The sequence below is a fragment of the Quercus robur genome, chromosome 1 (assembly GCF_932294415.1).
Source record: "Quercus robur chromosome 1, dhQueRobu3.1, whole genome shotgun sequence".
Taxonomy (NCBI): Eukaryota; Viridiplantae; Streptophyta; class Magnoliopsida; order Fagales; family Fagaceae; genus Quercus; species Quercus robur.
Genome location: NC_065534.1, coordinates 36,186,551 through 36,201,012, shown reverse-complemented (window position 1 = coordinate 36,201,012; position 14,462 = coordinate 36,186,551). Strand labels below are relative to the sequence as shown.

At 34.8% G+C, this 14,462-nt stretch overlaps 3 protein-coding genes across 4 annotated transcripts; all 3 read left to right on the top strand.

The window, feature by feature from the left end:
- Positions 1–816: 816 nt before the first annotated feature.
- On the top strand, positions 817–5,978 carry LOC126733383 (exonuclease V, chloroplastic-like). Its single transcript, XM_050436687.1, has 7 exons — positions 817–1,632; positions 2,642–2,746; positions 3,016–3,137; positions 3,818–3,967; positions 4,068–4,221; positions 4,577–4,653; positions 5,450–5,978. Exons 1-7 carry the CDS (start codon positions 1,057–1,059, stop codon positions 5,694–5,696), a joined length of 1,431 nt encoding a protein of 476 aa, XP_050292644.1. The 5' UTR covers positions 817–1,056; the 3' UTR covers positions 5,697–5,978.
- A 1,424-nt stretch (positions 5,979–7,402) lies between these two features.
- On the top strand, positions 7,403–10,423 carry LOC126733367 (adenylate kinase isoenzyme 6 homolog). Of its 2 annotated transcripts, none has more exons than XM_050436641.1 (4): positions 7,403–7,570; positions 8,540–8,835; positions 9,764–9,909; positions 10,020–10,423. In XM_050436641.1, the coding sequence occupies exons 2-4, from the start codon at positions 8,632–8,634 to the stop codon at positions 10,042–10,044; spliced, it is 375 nt and encodes a 124-aa protein (XP_050292598.1). In that variant the 5' UTR covers positions 7,403–7,570; positions 8,540–8,631; the 3' UTR covers positions 10,045–10,423. The 2 variants fall into 2 exon arrangements, with proteins under 2 accessions (XP_050292598.1, XP_050292591.1); XM_050436634.1 differs by having other exon boundaries at positions 7,404–7,570; positions 10,009–10,423.
- An 871-nt stretch (positions 10,424–11,294) lies between these two features.
- LOC126733360 (uncharacterized) lies at positions 11,295–14,196 on the top strand. Its single transcript, XM_050436622.1, has 4 exons — positions 11,295–11,450; positions 12,496–12,953; positions 13,668–13,783; positions 13,879–14,196. Exons 2-4 carry the CDS (start codon positions 12,687–12,689, stop codon positions 13,988–13,990), a joined length of 495 nt encoding a protein of 164 aa, XP_050292579.1. The 5' UTR covers positions 11,295–11,450; positions 12,496–12,686; the 3' UTR covers positions 13,991–14,196.
- The last annotated feature ends 266 nt before the right edge of the window (positions 14,197–14,462 follow it).

The window sequence follows — 14,462 nt, the reverse complement described above, 5'->3', positions numbered from 1 at the left end:
AATGTTTCGTCCCTAAGCAAAGTACAACAATAATTTAAAAAAAAAAGAAAAAAAAAAAAGAAAAGAAAAGAGAGAACAGAGTTCTTTGTGTACTTATTAAGGCTCCATGTAGTTCTTTTCTAAAGTAGGAGCATAGGGATGGAACCATGTAGGACATGTTTGGTTTGAGTAATTTTTATCGCTTATTATTCAATTCTCATCACTTTTAATTTTTTTGTTTTGGACCTACGTCATTTCAACCTGTTAGGCTTGATTTTCTTTCTCACTTTTCATCGCTCATAACCAAAAAAAAAAAGTCAGAGTAATTGAAAATGATAACAAATTTTAGTGTTTTTAAATTATGACAATAGAATTACAATGACAATGTAATAATTCTATTGAACTAATTGGTTACTACCCACATGTAAAGTCGCCATAAGTGGCAGAGAAATAATGCTTACCAACAGCCAGTTACACTACTGTTCACTACCCGCCTTTATTTTTTATTTTTTATTTTTCTCTCATTTCTCTCTAACTTTCATTTTTTCTTACCATTTTGAATGAAGAGATTTGAACGTTGAAAATTGAGTTGCCAAAATAAATAAATAAATAAATATATATATATATATATATATATATATATATATATATGAAAATTGAGGACCCTCGAACCAAACATGGCCGTAGTTTTCGACTTTCCACGAGAAAAAGTGAACCACTCACAATATTTTAGCTCCTGAAAGTCAAGGGAATCCATAAAAGTAAAAGGCGTAAAGATTCAACTTAATCTGATTAACAAACTTGTTTAAGCCATTAATGCCCCAGGAAACTGCATTAATAGTTTTTAGAAGAGCTTAATAATTGTAGCTTTTTCGACTTCGTTTTCCATTCGTACAAGTACAACACAACCCAACGCCAACGGGTCTGAAACCCAGGAACCTTCATACCAAAGGAAGCTATAAAATGTTTAAAAAGATTCCACACCTGTAACGACTATTTTTACAATCATTGCCAACGTTCATTTCATTTCTCCTCCTCGACTCTCTCTCTCTCATAGCCTAGCTAGCTCTCGCAAAAATGAACGAGTCACACTCCGAGTTACCCTTTAACACCACCACCAACTACAATAGCAACAATAGTGGTGTTGACATTCCAACCGAGCTCGTGAGTGAAGAAGAAATGGCTTCCATTGAAGCTGCCTTAGCCTCCACTAGCTCTTCTCTATCTTCCTCTACAGTCGCTGAGCTCGTTAGCGAAGAAGAAATGGCTTCCATTGAAGCTGCCTTAGCATCCACATGCACTTTACTCTCTTCCTCTACAGCCTCTGTGCTCGTGAGCGAAGAAGAAATGGCTTCCATTGAAGCTTCCTTGGCCTCTACTCGCTCTTCACTCTCTTCCTCTGCAGTCCCTGCAATTTGTTCAACCTCTCAGTCTCGCTCTCACTCTCAGTATGAGTTCCAGAGAAACGCGAGGTCTATTCAGTCAATCACCCTCCGAGCCAAAAGAAGGATCTCGTTTTGTACAGAACCCTCCGATATTGAAGATTTGGGAAGCCTTAGGAGTAACCAGAAGAAGAAGAGCAGATTGGCTGACTCGTTTTTCCACCGCTTTAGGAACAAGACTGGCTTGTTTGTCAGAGATATCACTGCAACGGTATGGAGTTCTTTTTTTGGAGGGGTTTGGGAAATGGGTTTGATTTATTTTTGTTAATTTTCATGTTTAATTGTAGTTTGACCTTTGAAGATTACATTGTGACACATTGATTGATGTATATGTCTATATGACTTTGTTTGGGAATATTATTCAAAACCGTGAATTTAATTAGTACTAGCCTCATCTCATGTGCAATGATGCCTTTGTTGTTGTGAATCAGATGCTTCAGGATGTAGTTAAGCAATCGACTTCACCTCCATGAAGTTCAAATTGTATAGGTTCAAGTCTGCCAGCCCATCATCTTGATCTTGCTTGTGTATTGTATGGCCTTACTGTCTTGAATGGTTTACATCAAATTGACTCTTATGAATATGGCATTTCTTTTTCTCATTCCAAACTCCTTGATTAGATTCCTCTTGTCAGTCATCTACTGAGCATCCGGTAAGGTGGGAAAATGTACGCATATAGCTCATAAGTAAGAGAGTAAGCTGATATGAAAAAACAGGAGGGGACATCCTTCATGCTAATTGGTGGAAACACATATTCTTGTGGATCAGACATCCATTTCAGTCGCTGGTTTTGCAGGCATCTATTTATTTATTTGGCAGCCCTTCTATAGGCAACCCAAACTACTAAACTGTATTTTCAATTTCTATTAAATTCTCTTCTACTACCCAACCAGCTGAGTACTCTCACAATGCCTATCAGTGAATAATGTTTGAAATCACACCTAGGAGGATTGCAAATCTAACAGTAAAAGGTTGTGCTGGCAATTAGGAACTACCCAGAATTTATCCCTCTCTCTTCGTATATTTTTTGGCCCTTTTAAGATTTTAAATCATATGTGCCAACTGAAAATTCAAGCTTAATATGTCGTGTTTTGTTGTAGAAAATTTTCTAATTTGTTCATTATTATTTGATTTAGTGAAGCGAAGTTATTAGTCCATGCAAATTTTCAAATTTGAAACATACTCATATCACTTTCATTCTCATTTCATGATCATGATAGGAATGGTGTGAAAAACAAATGGAGTTTCGTCTTCTCTTTGGCCAGAGAAAGAATACTGAAGCTATGAAAATAGGTCGAGCTCGCCATGCAAAACTTGAAGAAGAGGTATACAATTTGGCATATTTAACATTTTCTTTTCTAAGGTGCCCTTTTTTTGGTAAGTAAATAATTGGTGTTAGTAATATTTGCAAAGTGACGGAGGACATAGATAGCATACTTGGACATAGTAATTACATATTAGACATCAACTAAATAATTTTTTTTCTACACATTTTGGTCAGCAAACTGAATGCTTTGTTTTCTGTTGGTCACTTTGTTTGTCCTCCCAAACTCACTTTGTACAATAATCTGATCCTGATTGGATTTCTGGGTAGGTTGTAAAAAAAGTGGATCTTCATGTCAAATCAGTTGAGGATGCATGGGCTGTGAAGCTTACGAATTTTATAATTGGTGCAAATCAATTATTGCTTGACGGATTAACACGAGAGCTGCCACTGTAAGTTCAATCCTGTGTGGTTAAATCTAATTCAATTTCCTGCTCCTCATGGTTTAAATATCTTCCAACCATCACATGGCATATAATTATTTTCCCCTGATTGTGGTTGTTAACAAAATTCTGTTGGCCACAAAAGGGCTTTAGGTTAGATTTTTTAATGGGAGATCTATCCAGACTTTCAAATATCCTGTTTTTTCTTACAAGGCATATAGTAGAATATATATAAATATAATGTTCAGGGGAATAATTTTACCCTGAGACCCTGATATGAACCAATGGTATGGCCTGAATGTGAATCTGAGATTGTAAAGATGCTGACCTTAAAATTGAGTTCAATGTGACATGTATCTGTATCTTAATCTAAGAATCATTGTCTTAAAAATGTCATTGGAACAGTACTAATCATTTAAAATCATTGTTTTAATGTTTTGGATATTTAAAATCTATATGGAAAATGAACGGTGAAGAAGAAATTTATAAATCATCCCCTTGCCTTTGGCAAAGCAATGGGGTTAGTTTGGTAATATTATGGTGATGATGATGATTATATACATATAATTTTTTTCCTGTTTTTAACTGAGACAATGGTTTTCTAAAATTTGATAAGAGGGCAATAAAAAAAATGGAGAACTGATCTTTAATATTTCTTTTTACCTTTCTGATGGACTATACTACACCAGAATAGGCTTTGCAGAAGGTGTCTGGATGGTGGGAATGGTTGATGAGGTTCGAATGCCAGTAACTGAAACTGATAGAAACCCGATCTTAGTTGACATCAAGACTCGTGTGCAAGATACACTTCCTGCAGAACCACAGAGAAGAAATGGAAGGTATACAAATTAAAATGCTTATGGTTCAGAGTGATTGACGTGAGCAGCTGTAAGCTACTGCATCAACACAAAATCATGATGTGCACATTTCTATCTACAGGCTTCAGTTAATGTGCTACAAGTATCTGTGGGACAATTTAGTAGCTGATAGCTTCCCTTCAAAACAGTTTTTTGATTTCTTTTCCTTGGATCTATATTATATCTTATCCAAAGAAATCAGAGAGAACACAGCTAAGTCAGGGTTCCCTGTGAAGGTAAAGATCCTCTCAGTCTTGAATTATTAGTTACTTCAATCTAGAAATCAGAGATGCCATATTGCATGATGTTCTCTTTATCATTTTATGTATTTCTGGGACACCTTTTTAGGTGGAAATTATAGTCATATCATAGTATTCAAGGAGTGCTTACAACGATGGGTGTTTCTTTTTCATTCTGTTATTGGGTTCATAGTTAGTGATTCATTTAGTCACATACTTACCAAGCAAATGGGATGAATCCATACATAATTATAGAATGGTGAACAATGTAGGGTCAAGTTAAAGAGTTTTGCATAACTAACAACTCCAAAATCATGCTTTTATAGTTTGTTATTTTACTTTGGCTGTGCAGACCCTTGATGATGTGGTGAGATGTTATAGAAATATATGTAGCAAGCTGTCCCCTGCTAAACACGAGCTGTTATTGAGGTAAATGCAAAATTAATGTTGGTGATTTCTTTATATGAGTATTGTTTGTGTTGAGGTAGCGGAGTTTTGATACCAATTGTAGTTAATATAGTCAATAATAGTGGGTTTATATGAAATAGAATAAAAAAAGTAGAACCAACAGTCACATAGTGAACATAGAGATTTATGTTGTTCAGCCTTAGGCCTACATCCACAATGGCATTGAGGAGAAAGTTTCACTAAGAAAATAAGGAGATTACAATAGTGGCACAACATGCAAACTCTAAACACACCCAAAGAGCTCTTTTTTCACAAAAGCTCAAGATAAGAGAATTTAGCTTTTGACTATTTGCTGCTTGACATAAAATGAAAGACTGAATATATATATAGTTGGAGAAGCCAACTAAGTTGGCATGGTGGTATTCTAGTACCACTCAAACTTTGTTAAAATAGCCAACCTCACACTGGACTATTAAATTCATATGTGGCATTATGTGCAATTAATGCACCTCATTCCTCATTAAGTTCAAGCCACGTCATTAACAGGTTGCCCATTTTTCATAGCTGAAATTATAGGAGCTGTCATTGAGATGCATGAACATGAAAGTGCCTTGGAATGTATTTTAGTTAGTCTTTGGAATACATAATAAAAGATGTTGGATGGGAACCATAATGGTCCACACTAGCAAACTCACTAATCATACTAAGGAGTTGATTGTGTAGAATAAATGAAAGTTTCTTCATGTCTGGGACCTATATTTAGCAACAGCTTATACCATTCTTATAGCAAGATATTTATTTGGTTGGTTTGGGGCAGATATGAATACCAAAAAGATAATTCAGTGCTTGGTGAAGATCGGTTTGCATATGACTCTGATTGGCTCAAGAGTCAAATTATGAGCTGCCTTGAGTTTTGGCTGGGAGAGCGAGAAGCCAATTGCACTCCAAAGGAAGAGCGCTGGAAATGCTGGTTTTGTGAATTTTCTTGTGTCTGTCCTACTAACACTAACCCCGATAATACACAAGGCCCTATTACTGACAATCCAAATAGTACACCAAGCTAGAGAAGGCGCTGACCTTCTCCTACATTGCTTTGATTAGCATCCTCAATAATGTTGCAGTAAGCAGATCATGCAACCTTTCCGCAAAGAGGCTACAGTTTTATTCAAGCTTCTTTGCCGTATATGCTGACCAGAGCCATATGGGCTAGCTATTGGGTCTGTTGTTAGGGATGTGCTATAATTATGTATTATATGTCTTATTTATGCATCAAATGTATCTGTTGTAGGTGATGATATTCATTGTTGTAAAATTGATTAGCTGATTGTACTTTTCATTATCATATACATCTCTCTCTCTTTTTCGTGTGGGTGTGTGACTGTGTCCTCAAAGGTGATGTGTGCAAGCATAAGCGTGCATTTTGTGGTTGTTATTTGACTCAGAAATAGCCCCTTGAATTTGCAATGTAATGAAATTATCGTTGATGCTTTCCTTGGGAGAGCTAATAAACTGCAAGACGTATTTTCATTTTAGTCATTGTAGCTATTTGGGAATATGAACTCCGAAAACCAGAGGGAGAATTATTTGTTAGTATAGAGTAAACATGGGTGTGCATTTGGGAACATTGTAGTTTATGATAACTTATTTGCATAATGTTTATCAAAAGATAATAGTTTTTGATAACTTTTATATTAAAAATATGTAACAAAAAGCTAGACGCTATCTTTTTTTTCTTTTTTCCAATAAAGTTAATTTTGTTAAAAAAAAAAAAAAATCCAAAAAAGGCTGAAACAAAAAAGGAAAGCAAAAAACTAAAAACTAAGAACTTTTAACAACATTATTGAATTCTTTTAAAAAAGCAACTACTCCTCGTATAGTAAGAGGGACTATGGTACAAAATGTAGAGCCTGCAGTTTGCATAAAATGTTTTGTGCATCTTAAAATGTTAGACAATAGAAAAAGTTTTCCGTCAATGAAAAATTATATAAAAATAGCTGAAAACATTTTGGGCTCTCTCTCTCTCTCTCTCTCTCTCTCTCTCTCTCTCTCTCTCTCTCTCTCTCTCTCTCTCTCTCTCTCTCAAATTGTTCCCCTTCTCTCATTGTCATAGAGCTTAGAGACTGGAGATTCAAATCCATCATGCTTCAGGCATGAACAAAGTTAAAACTAAGGCTGTCAATTTAATGACAAAAATTTCATACAATTCATTTTTAATGTCATGTTCACTCACTTTCAATATCATCTTGCAATGCATGTTTGGATGCAAGAGGAGAGACAATAATAATCTCTTGGATTTAGTATATTCATGATGTCTCTCATCGCATGTTATGAGATGATGCATCTCCTAAATGCACAAAAATGAAATTGTTTTTAGTTTTATAAGTAAAAAATATAAGATTGTTAGAAGCTCAATTCCGATGTCAAAATTCTTATAGGTCAAATGGTACACCTTGGTCTTTTTAAAGAAGATGTCAAATATTCAAAGTTCAAATCCCCTTCCCCCCACAACTATCAAATTATAATTCTTAAAAAAAAAAAATCTTGATCAGGATCATAGCATATTGTTAGATTCTAAACTAAAACTATTATTTGTTTAAATTTAAGCCTTATAGCTTGTTGTCAAAAAAAACTTACTCAATTAGTTGACATTTCTTAATCTTTAAAATGAAAATATCCAGGTTCAAATAGTATCATTTTTCATTCTAACTAAAAAAAAAAAAAAACCTTAGAGCCTTTTGACTTGGGCCGATACTTATAACTCGGGTATTTGTTTGAATATATCGGGCCTAATAAAGAAAACCTCCCAAATGGTAACGGACTGAATTCCCCCAAAATTCCAATTCGGTGCCCCAAACAAAACCCCTAATTTCCTAATCAAACAAATTCCCGTCGAAACTACCTGTCGCCGTCGCCTTCGCCCTCGCATTCGCATTCGCAGGTATGAGTTTCTCTTTCAAAAGATATTGTTTGCAATGTGAAAATTCAATATCTGTTTATTTTTAGTTCTGTTATTTATCAAACATTTCTTATTCATGACCTACTTCCAAATGCAACCTATAATCAGTAGCTTATTTTTATTCAATCTAAGCTCATATAGTAACATGGAATCCTAATTTCATTACATTTCAATGGACTTATTATTTCAATTAAATTTTTGATGGATTTTTTTTCTTTTGTATTGCTTTGTATTTTCTGGTACGTGTTGCTTGCGTTTTAGATTGTTTTGCTTAATTGATGTAATATGTTTTGGGTGCGTTTGTATAAGCTGTTGCGAAACGGCGTTTTGGGTTTAAAATGAGCCTTTGTAAAAAAAAGAAAAAAAAAAGGCTATGATGAGTTGCTGTTGCGAAATGGCATTTTAGGTTTTAAAAATGCTCTTTTAGGCTCCCAAATTGCCTAACCAAATGGACTCTTTTGGGTGATTTGGGTTGTATTTTGCATATTTGGAATCTGTATTGGTGCAATTAGAAGTTTGCTTAGTTGTTGAAGGTTTCTAGTTTGAAGTGTGCTCCTCTTGTTTGGTTTTTTTTTTAAGGGAATTGTGATGATTGTTTTTTCTAATAAAATAGCAGAAAGTTTTATTAGATTAAAGAAACTTAAAGATTTACATCAGTTTGTATTACATTTCATAAACAATTCGGAATTGTTTCCTGCCAAACTTTATCTTCTCCTAGCTGAGTTACTAACTGGGTGGCTCAGCCAATCTCCATGCTGCTACATTAAAAGTTTTTCAAATATAATTTCTAATAACCTTTAAAATAAATATTCATTACATTTTACATATAATAAAAAAAAAAAAATTTAATTTCTTCTTTTTTGTACATATAAGATAACTGATATTATGTAGATAATCTTGAATTATATGCATTTATGTACTTGATCTAATTCTATTTTGTGCGTGGCACAGATTTATAGCTAGTCATACATAGAAGTAATACAAGCACTGACAGAACAGTCTGAAAGTGACTAAGATAACCAAAGCAGTAGGGACTCGTTTCCATGGCACAAAACGGTAGTGTGAGAAAGAGGGGGCCGAACATTCTGGTGACAGGAACGCCTGGGACGGGCAAGACAACGACATCATCTGCTTTAGCAGAAGCCACCCAGCTCCGCCACATTATCATCGGTGATTTGGTCAAGGAGAAGAACCTCCATGATGGCTGGGATGACGAGCTTGACTGTTACGTCATCAATGAAGACCTCGTAATTTTATAAACCTTATTTCTTATTGTACTTGTTTCTATATATGTTGTGATACTTAGAGGGCTGTTGGTTTTTCATATTGAAATTTTTACATTTGATGCTGAAGGCATAATTTAGACCAAAAAAGTTCAGCGTTGAGGATTTAACTTTGTTATACATGAACTATACACTTAAAACTGAATAAATAAATTGGATTTGAGGTAATTAAAATGCATTGTTTTAAGTCTGCCATATGCAGAATGTCTTGGGAAGTCAAGAAAAATGGAGTTAGAAGAAAAGTTTACACAAAAGTTTTAGATGAAAAGATTGTTTGAGATGTTTTGGGCTTAAAACCAACTTCATACTTGTGAAAATTGTAGAACTACACTAATATTTGTGTTCATTTGATAGAGGCATTTGTTTATGCTCTTGATGAGTCTAGAGGCATTTGTTTATGCTCTTGATGAGTCTATGATGTCTCCACGTTAAGCTGGGATACATTGTTCAGTAAAATAATAATAATAATAAAAAGGGATATATTGTATATCTTGTCTTGTAATAGCAGAGACAGCATGGGTTCGTCTGAATGAAGCAAACATTTGCTTTTGTTATCCTACCGTAGGGTTTTTGAATGTTGGGTTTAACTTTACCTTCTAAGTGGTTTATGATAGTTTACTAATTGGAGAGGTTTTTGACACAATTTCTTGCTGACTAATGGTTATGTAGAATCAATGTTACTATATGAGCATCCTTGGTATTCTGAATAAACAGGGATATGTAATATAAAATCAACAATGTAAGATAGCTGATGGTCTTGGAACCAAATGGCTCCCCTCTCCTCCTACTTTCTCTCTCTTAAAATAAGGGGTGAAGGAGGGAGGTGGGATTCAGTCCTGTATATGTGCATTGCTTAGGTGATGGTACTAGTTATAGCATGCTTATTTTGCAGGTTTGTGATGAGCTTGAGGATTTGATGGAAGAAGGGGGGAACATTGTGGACTACCATGGCTGTGATTTCTTTCCTGAGCGTTGGTTTGATCGAGTAGTTGTGCTTCAGACCGACAACACAGTGTTGTATGATCGCTTGAGTAGGAGGTTGTGCCAGCTTTACTTTTTTCCTTGTCACTTTATCTTCAACTTGTTTTTTGATCCCTCCCTCTAATCTTATTGTCTCAAAAACCATTTCTGTGGCAGAGGTTACACAGGTTCAAAGCTCTCAAACAACATTGAGTGTGAAATCTTTCAAGTTCTGCTCCAAGAGGCGAAAGAAAGTTATCCAGAGGACATTGTGGCGGCATTAAAGAGCGATACAATTGAAGACATTTCCAGAAATGTTGCGAGTTTAACAGATTGGGTGGGAAGTTGGCACCCTGCTTCCTAGTCACATCACATCATCTCTCCCCTCTGTCTGTTGTTATCAAGGGCACTAGTCCCTGCTTGAGTTGAGTAGGTGTTTTTAGCAGAGTCTGCTTGAAGCAGATTTTGGCGATGCTAAGACTACTATAAGATAAAGTTTTCTTCAGAATTCAGCTGTATAAGTTACTATTTTATATAGAAAATGTTTTATATTATTTAATATATTTTGACCTAATTTAGATTTTCATTTCAATTAATGAGTTGCAATGTTTACTCTTACTATATAGATCCTGACTTAAAAGGGTGTTACATTCTCTTTAATTAGAGATAGCTGGTGAAAAGAAATTTGTTATGGGGGATTTGTGTAGAATTTTGGTGTCGTATTTTAGCTGTAGTTTTGGGGTATCTGTTGGTTTGGTATCGTATCTTAGCTGTAGTTTTGGGGTATCTGTTAGTTCTAATTATATGAAGAGTCCGGTGTATAGATTGTGTATAGGAATGTGCTCTCTATCTCTCTCAACTGAAAATCTGCTAGCCCTGTTCTTTCTGTTGGCTTGATCTCCCAAGTTTGCCTGAGCTTGAAATTCAAAGCCAATTTATATACCCTTCAACCTTATTTTTGCTGGGTGTATAAACCCTTCAACTAAAGTCATTGATGATGACTCCCAAAATGTTGTATGATTTGTTGTTATTTGGTTTTTTAAACCATGGGAAGAGTATACTGGAGCATCTATTAAAGTGATAAAACTTCTCTAAAAATGGTGTTTTTCTTAACCATGGGGACTTAATTATATTTCAATGAGACACTTGACCCATTTTTTGAGTTAATTGAAAAAAAGTTGCTTTTAATTCACTCTATTGGTAAAGTCTCTTATCATTAAATAAGAGATTTAAGGTTTGATCTCTACTTACACAAAAAATCAATTGGTATCTTGACATGATAATAAAAAACAATCATCAAGAAGTGGACGTCACAAGTTGAAATTTTTATTGTATTTGTACCTAAATTAATTGGCACATTATTGTGTGTTCATGACTTCCAAGTTTACATCACCCCTTCCAAAGTAACTATTAAATTTAAAATTAAATAAATAAATAAATAAATCTCGGACTTTGGGCCCATCTCAAGGCCCATTTGATCGCCTTGGTCTCAGCCACTTCCAACTTATTAAGAATGCAGCTGCCGCGCCGAACGCGAAAGAAACAAGGGCCATTCACATTCACACCAGCTATAATAAAGAACAGTAGAGGCGTGAGACAGCGTAGCTTTTGGATTTAAGGTAGTTTATTTACCCAATCACTCACTCTATTTAAAATGTTCCAAAATTTCTTCTCATACTCCATGCTCAACTAATCTTTTAACGTCCTGAATCGAACACTTGTACGACTACTGCACTTTACATGTTCGATAAAATGCTAATGCAGCAAATGTACCCATAGATACATTCTTTACGTGTTTACCCAAATCTCTCTCGGTCTCTGGCTTATTTATAGGCATTTAGGTAACAATATGGTGCCTTGTTTTTTCTTATTTCTTGTCTCATGGGTGATGCCTAGGACGGATTGGAGATTGAGTGTAAAAAAACTATATTTGAAATGCTATTCCCATTACTTCTGTGTTTTTTAAATGTAAACTCTTTTAGGGTCTTGTGTTATGCATGGACTAAGGGTGTTCCTTTAACAATACTAAGGTTCTCCCCTTTTGGCCAAAACAATGATTTCCAGGGGTAAAGAGTTAGTGTTCTCTTTATTATGCAATTAGTTGTGTGCTGCAACTTTTGGTTAGAAGGTTATGGTGGATTTGCTGCTCAACTAAGAGTTCCATGTAATTTTATTTGACCCACTATTATAATCTGATTCGTGATATTCGAATGAATGTGGGTTAAGTTGGTCAAAACAGACAATTGAATATGGAGGAATTGGGTTTTGATGGAGCTGAATGATTAAGAAGTATTTGTCTACATATGAAAGTTATAGAGTTGAGCAAAGTCTAGAACTAGAACTCAAGCAAATAGTGTAATTCTTAAGTTGTAACAAGTCATTTCAAGTGAGAGAGGTTTAAGATTTTTATGGATTTAGGATGTTGATATGACTTTAGATAATGGGGTGCCTATAATAAAACATGAAAAAGATATTGATATATATATATTGAGTCAATCAGTATGCATGAAAAAATACACCATTCACAAAGTTTATTGTCATTGCAGATGGTATTTTCTTAATTTTGCTTTCTATGTTTATTCTCAAATCTAATTCTGTCCAAATATCATATTCATGTCACAGTTGTTGATGTAGTTGATGGTTACGCTTCTTACTTTGTCACAGGTGCAAATACTTAAAAAGATGTCTTAGTTTTTTGTACTATTGTGGAGGTGCAATCTATTACTGGTGAAGTCATTTAATATGTATACAATCCCTCTAATTTGGCCGTGCTTGGCTGAGAATATTAAGATGAATTTTGCTTCAATTTAATCTGAGAGACAATATTTAAAAATCTCTTCAAGACTTCTACAACTATGTTAATCAGGAGTTTACTTTCAGCTAATGTCCTCCCTTTGAGATGTTTTTCCTCATCGGCAATTAATGTTCTAAAAACTGGAGATATTTTAAGGCAAGCAAGAATTTTTACAAATGAAGATGTCCTTGAATATTCGAAGGTGAGTCATGATTCAAATCCTATGCATTTTGATTCTGAGCTTGCTCAAAATGCTGGATTCGAAGATAGACTTGTTCAAGGGATGCTTGTTGCTGCCCTATTTCCTCGGATAATTTCTTCCCATTTTGTAAGTCACACCTTTTGGAATTTGTTACCACTTCTTTACTTTTTAATTTTCTTATTCAGATTATTGTAGTAAATTATCAAAAGGGTCCATCAAAAAAAAAAAAAATTATATCAAAAGGGTGAGAATGGGCTAGCGCTCCCCACTCTGCTCCTTCTGATACAGCCTTCTTGTCTTTGCCCTGTTATAGTAATTGTTGGAAGGAAGAGCAACTACAAGAAGTAGCTGAGCATTTCATTTAGAGCTAAAACAAAGAAGAAAAAGAAGGAATGTACTATTACATATTTTCTCTCTACAATTGTATAACACTAAGATCTAGACTATTAATACGTGTGAACTAGCTTAGGTCTCATATGGATCCCAACATAATGAATAATGAATAGCTCACTCACATCTTTCATTACAGGAAATGTATTTTGGTACCAACAGCTTAGAATTATAATTCTAAGCTGTAGTCAATGGTTGTGTTTTTGTAAATAAACATGATGAATAGGTAAATATTGGGCTAAATGATTTTGGTTTGTTATTGTAGATTTTGGGTATAATGTGACATGGGTGCACCGTTTGTGGGCATTTTAATCAAAACATCACTCGGAATTTTAGTTGTAGACTCAGTTTCTGAGAACATTTCAGCCCTTTTGGTATGTAAATCCCAGTTGCAAGACTTGTCCTTTTCAAGATAGTCTAATGTTTTTTAATTTTATGCTTAATATGTAGCCTGGAGCTGTATATGTTTCCCAAAGCTTGAATTTCAAGTTGCCAGTCTATGTTGGAGACAAGGTGGCAGGTGTGGTACAAGCGATTAGTTTGAAAGAAAACAAGAAAAGATACATGTAAGCTACATCACTAAAGCAATTCTTCAATTTTTTTGAAACTAAAGAGAGATTTTAACCATCAAATTACTTGGATGTTTGATTATGTGATACAGAGTAAAATTCAAGACAAGTTGCTTTAAGAATGATGAGATTCTTGTTCTTGATGGAGAGGCTATGGCCATTTTACCTACGCTTGCAGTAGAACAAGTGCATTCAATGGAATGATAAAAATTGTTCGATGGTTCAAGATACGTGTTGCAGATCAATTAGCTTCTTAAGCTTCCATGTATTTATTAATTTCTTATTTGTGGGACTTTAAAAAGAATTAAACAGAGCTTGGATGGAAGTAATACATTGGGAGTAACCTTTTTGAATTCTGCACCTATGTACAATTTTGACATTCCTAATTAAAAAGTCCAGGCTTTCGATAATTAAGGCTATGTTTGTTTTGGCTTCAAATTACTTCCGAAAATGTTTTTCCGTAAAACTTGAGTGTTTGGTTGAACCAGTAAATTCAGTCAACTGAATGCTTTTCCTCTTTGACCGTAAAATAACCCAAAACACCCGTAAAATCATTTCCGTCCATATTTTCACTTCAAACCATTTCCACTCCTCACACAACACGGTCTGAGCTCTCTCATAGCAGTGCACTCCTCATAGCACAAGCCCTCACACGCACTCCTCACAGCGCACTCCA

What these genes read in the sequence shown, in the direction of transcription:
- LOC126733383 (XM_050436687.1), top strand. Translation starts at nt 1,057, where the DNA reads ATGAACGAGTCACACTCCGAGTTACCCTTTAACACCACCACCAACTAC. An exon ending in TTAACACGAGAGCTGCCACT is followed by an intron (nt 3,138 to 3,817) that starts GTAAGTTCAATC and finishes ATACTACACCAG; the next exon opens with AATAGGCTTTGCAGAAGGTG. An exon ending in AAACACGAGCTGTTATTGAG is followed by an intron (nt 4,654 to 5,449) that starts GTAAATGCAAAA and finishes GGTTTGGGGCAG; the next exon opens with ATATGAATACCAAAAAGATA.
- LOC126733367 (XM_050436634.1), top strand. Translation starts at nt 8,632, where the DNA reads ATGGCACAAAACGGTAGTGTGAGAAAGAGGGGGCCGAACATTCTGGTG. An exon ending in ACGTCATCAATGAAGACCTC is followed by an intron (nt 8,836 to 9,763) that starts GTAATTTTATAA and finishes CTTATTTTGCAG; the next exon opens with GTTTGTGATGAGCTTGAGGA. An exon ending in TATGATCGCTTGAGTAGGAG is followed by an intron (nt 9,910 to 10,008) that starts GTTGTGCCAGCT and finishes TTTCTGTGGCAG; the next exon opens with AGGTTACACAGGTTCAAAGC.
- LOC126733360 (XM_050436622.1), top strand. Translation starts at nt 12,687, where the DNA reads ATGTTAATCAGGAGTTTACTTTCAGCTAATGTCCTCCCTTTGAGATGT. An exon ending in GGATAATTTCTTCCCATTTT is followed by an intron (nt 12,954 to 13,667) that starts GTAAGTCACACC and finishes CTTAATATGTAG; the next exon opens with CCTGGAGCTGTATATGTTTC. An exon ending in GAAAACAAGAAAAGATACAT is followed by an intron (nt 13,784 to 13,878) that starts GTAAGCTACATC and finishes TATGTGATACAG; the next exon opens with AGTAAAATTCAAGACAAGTT.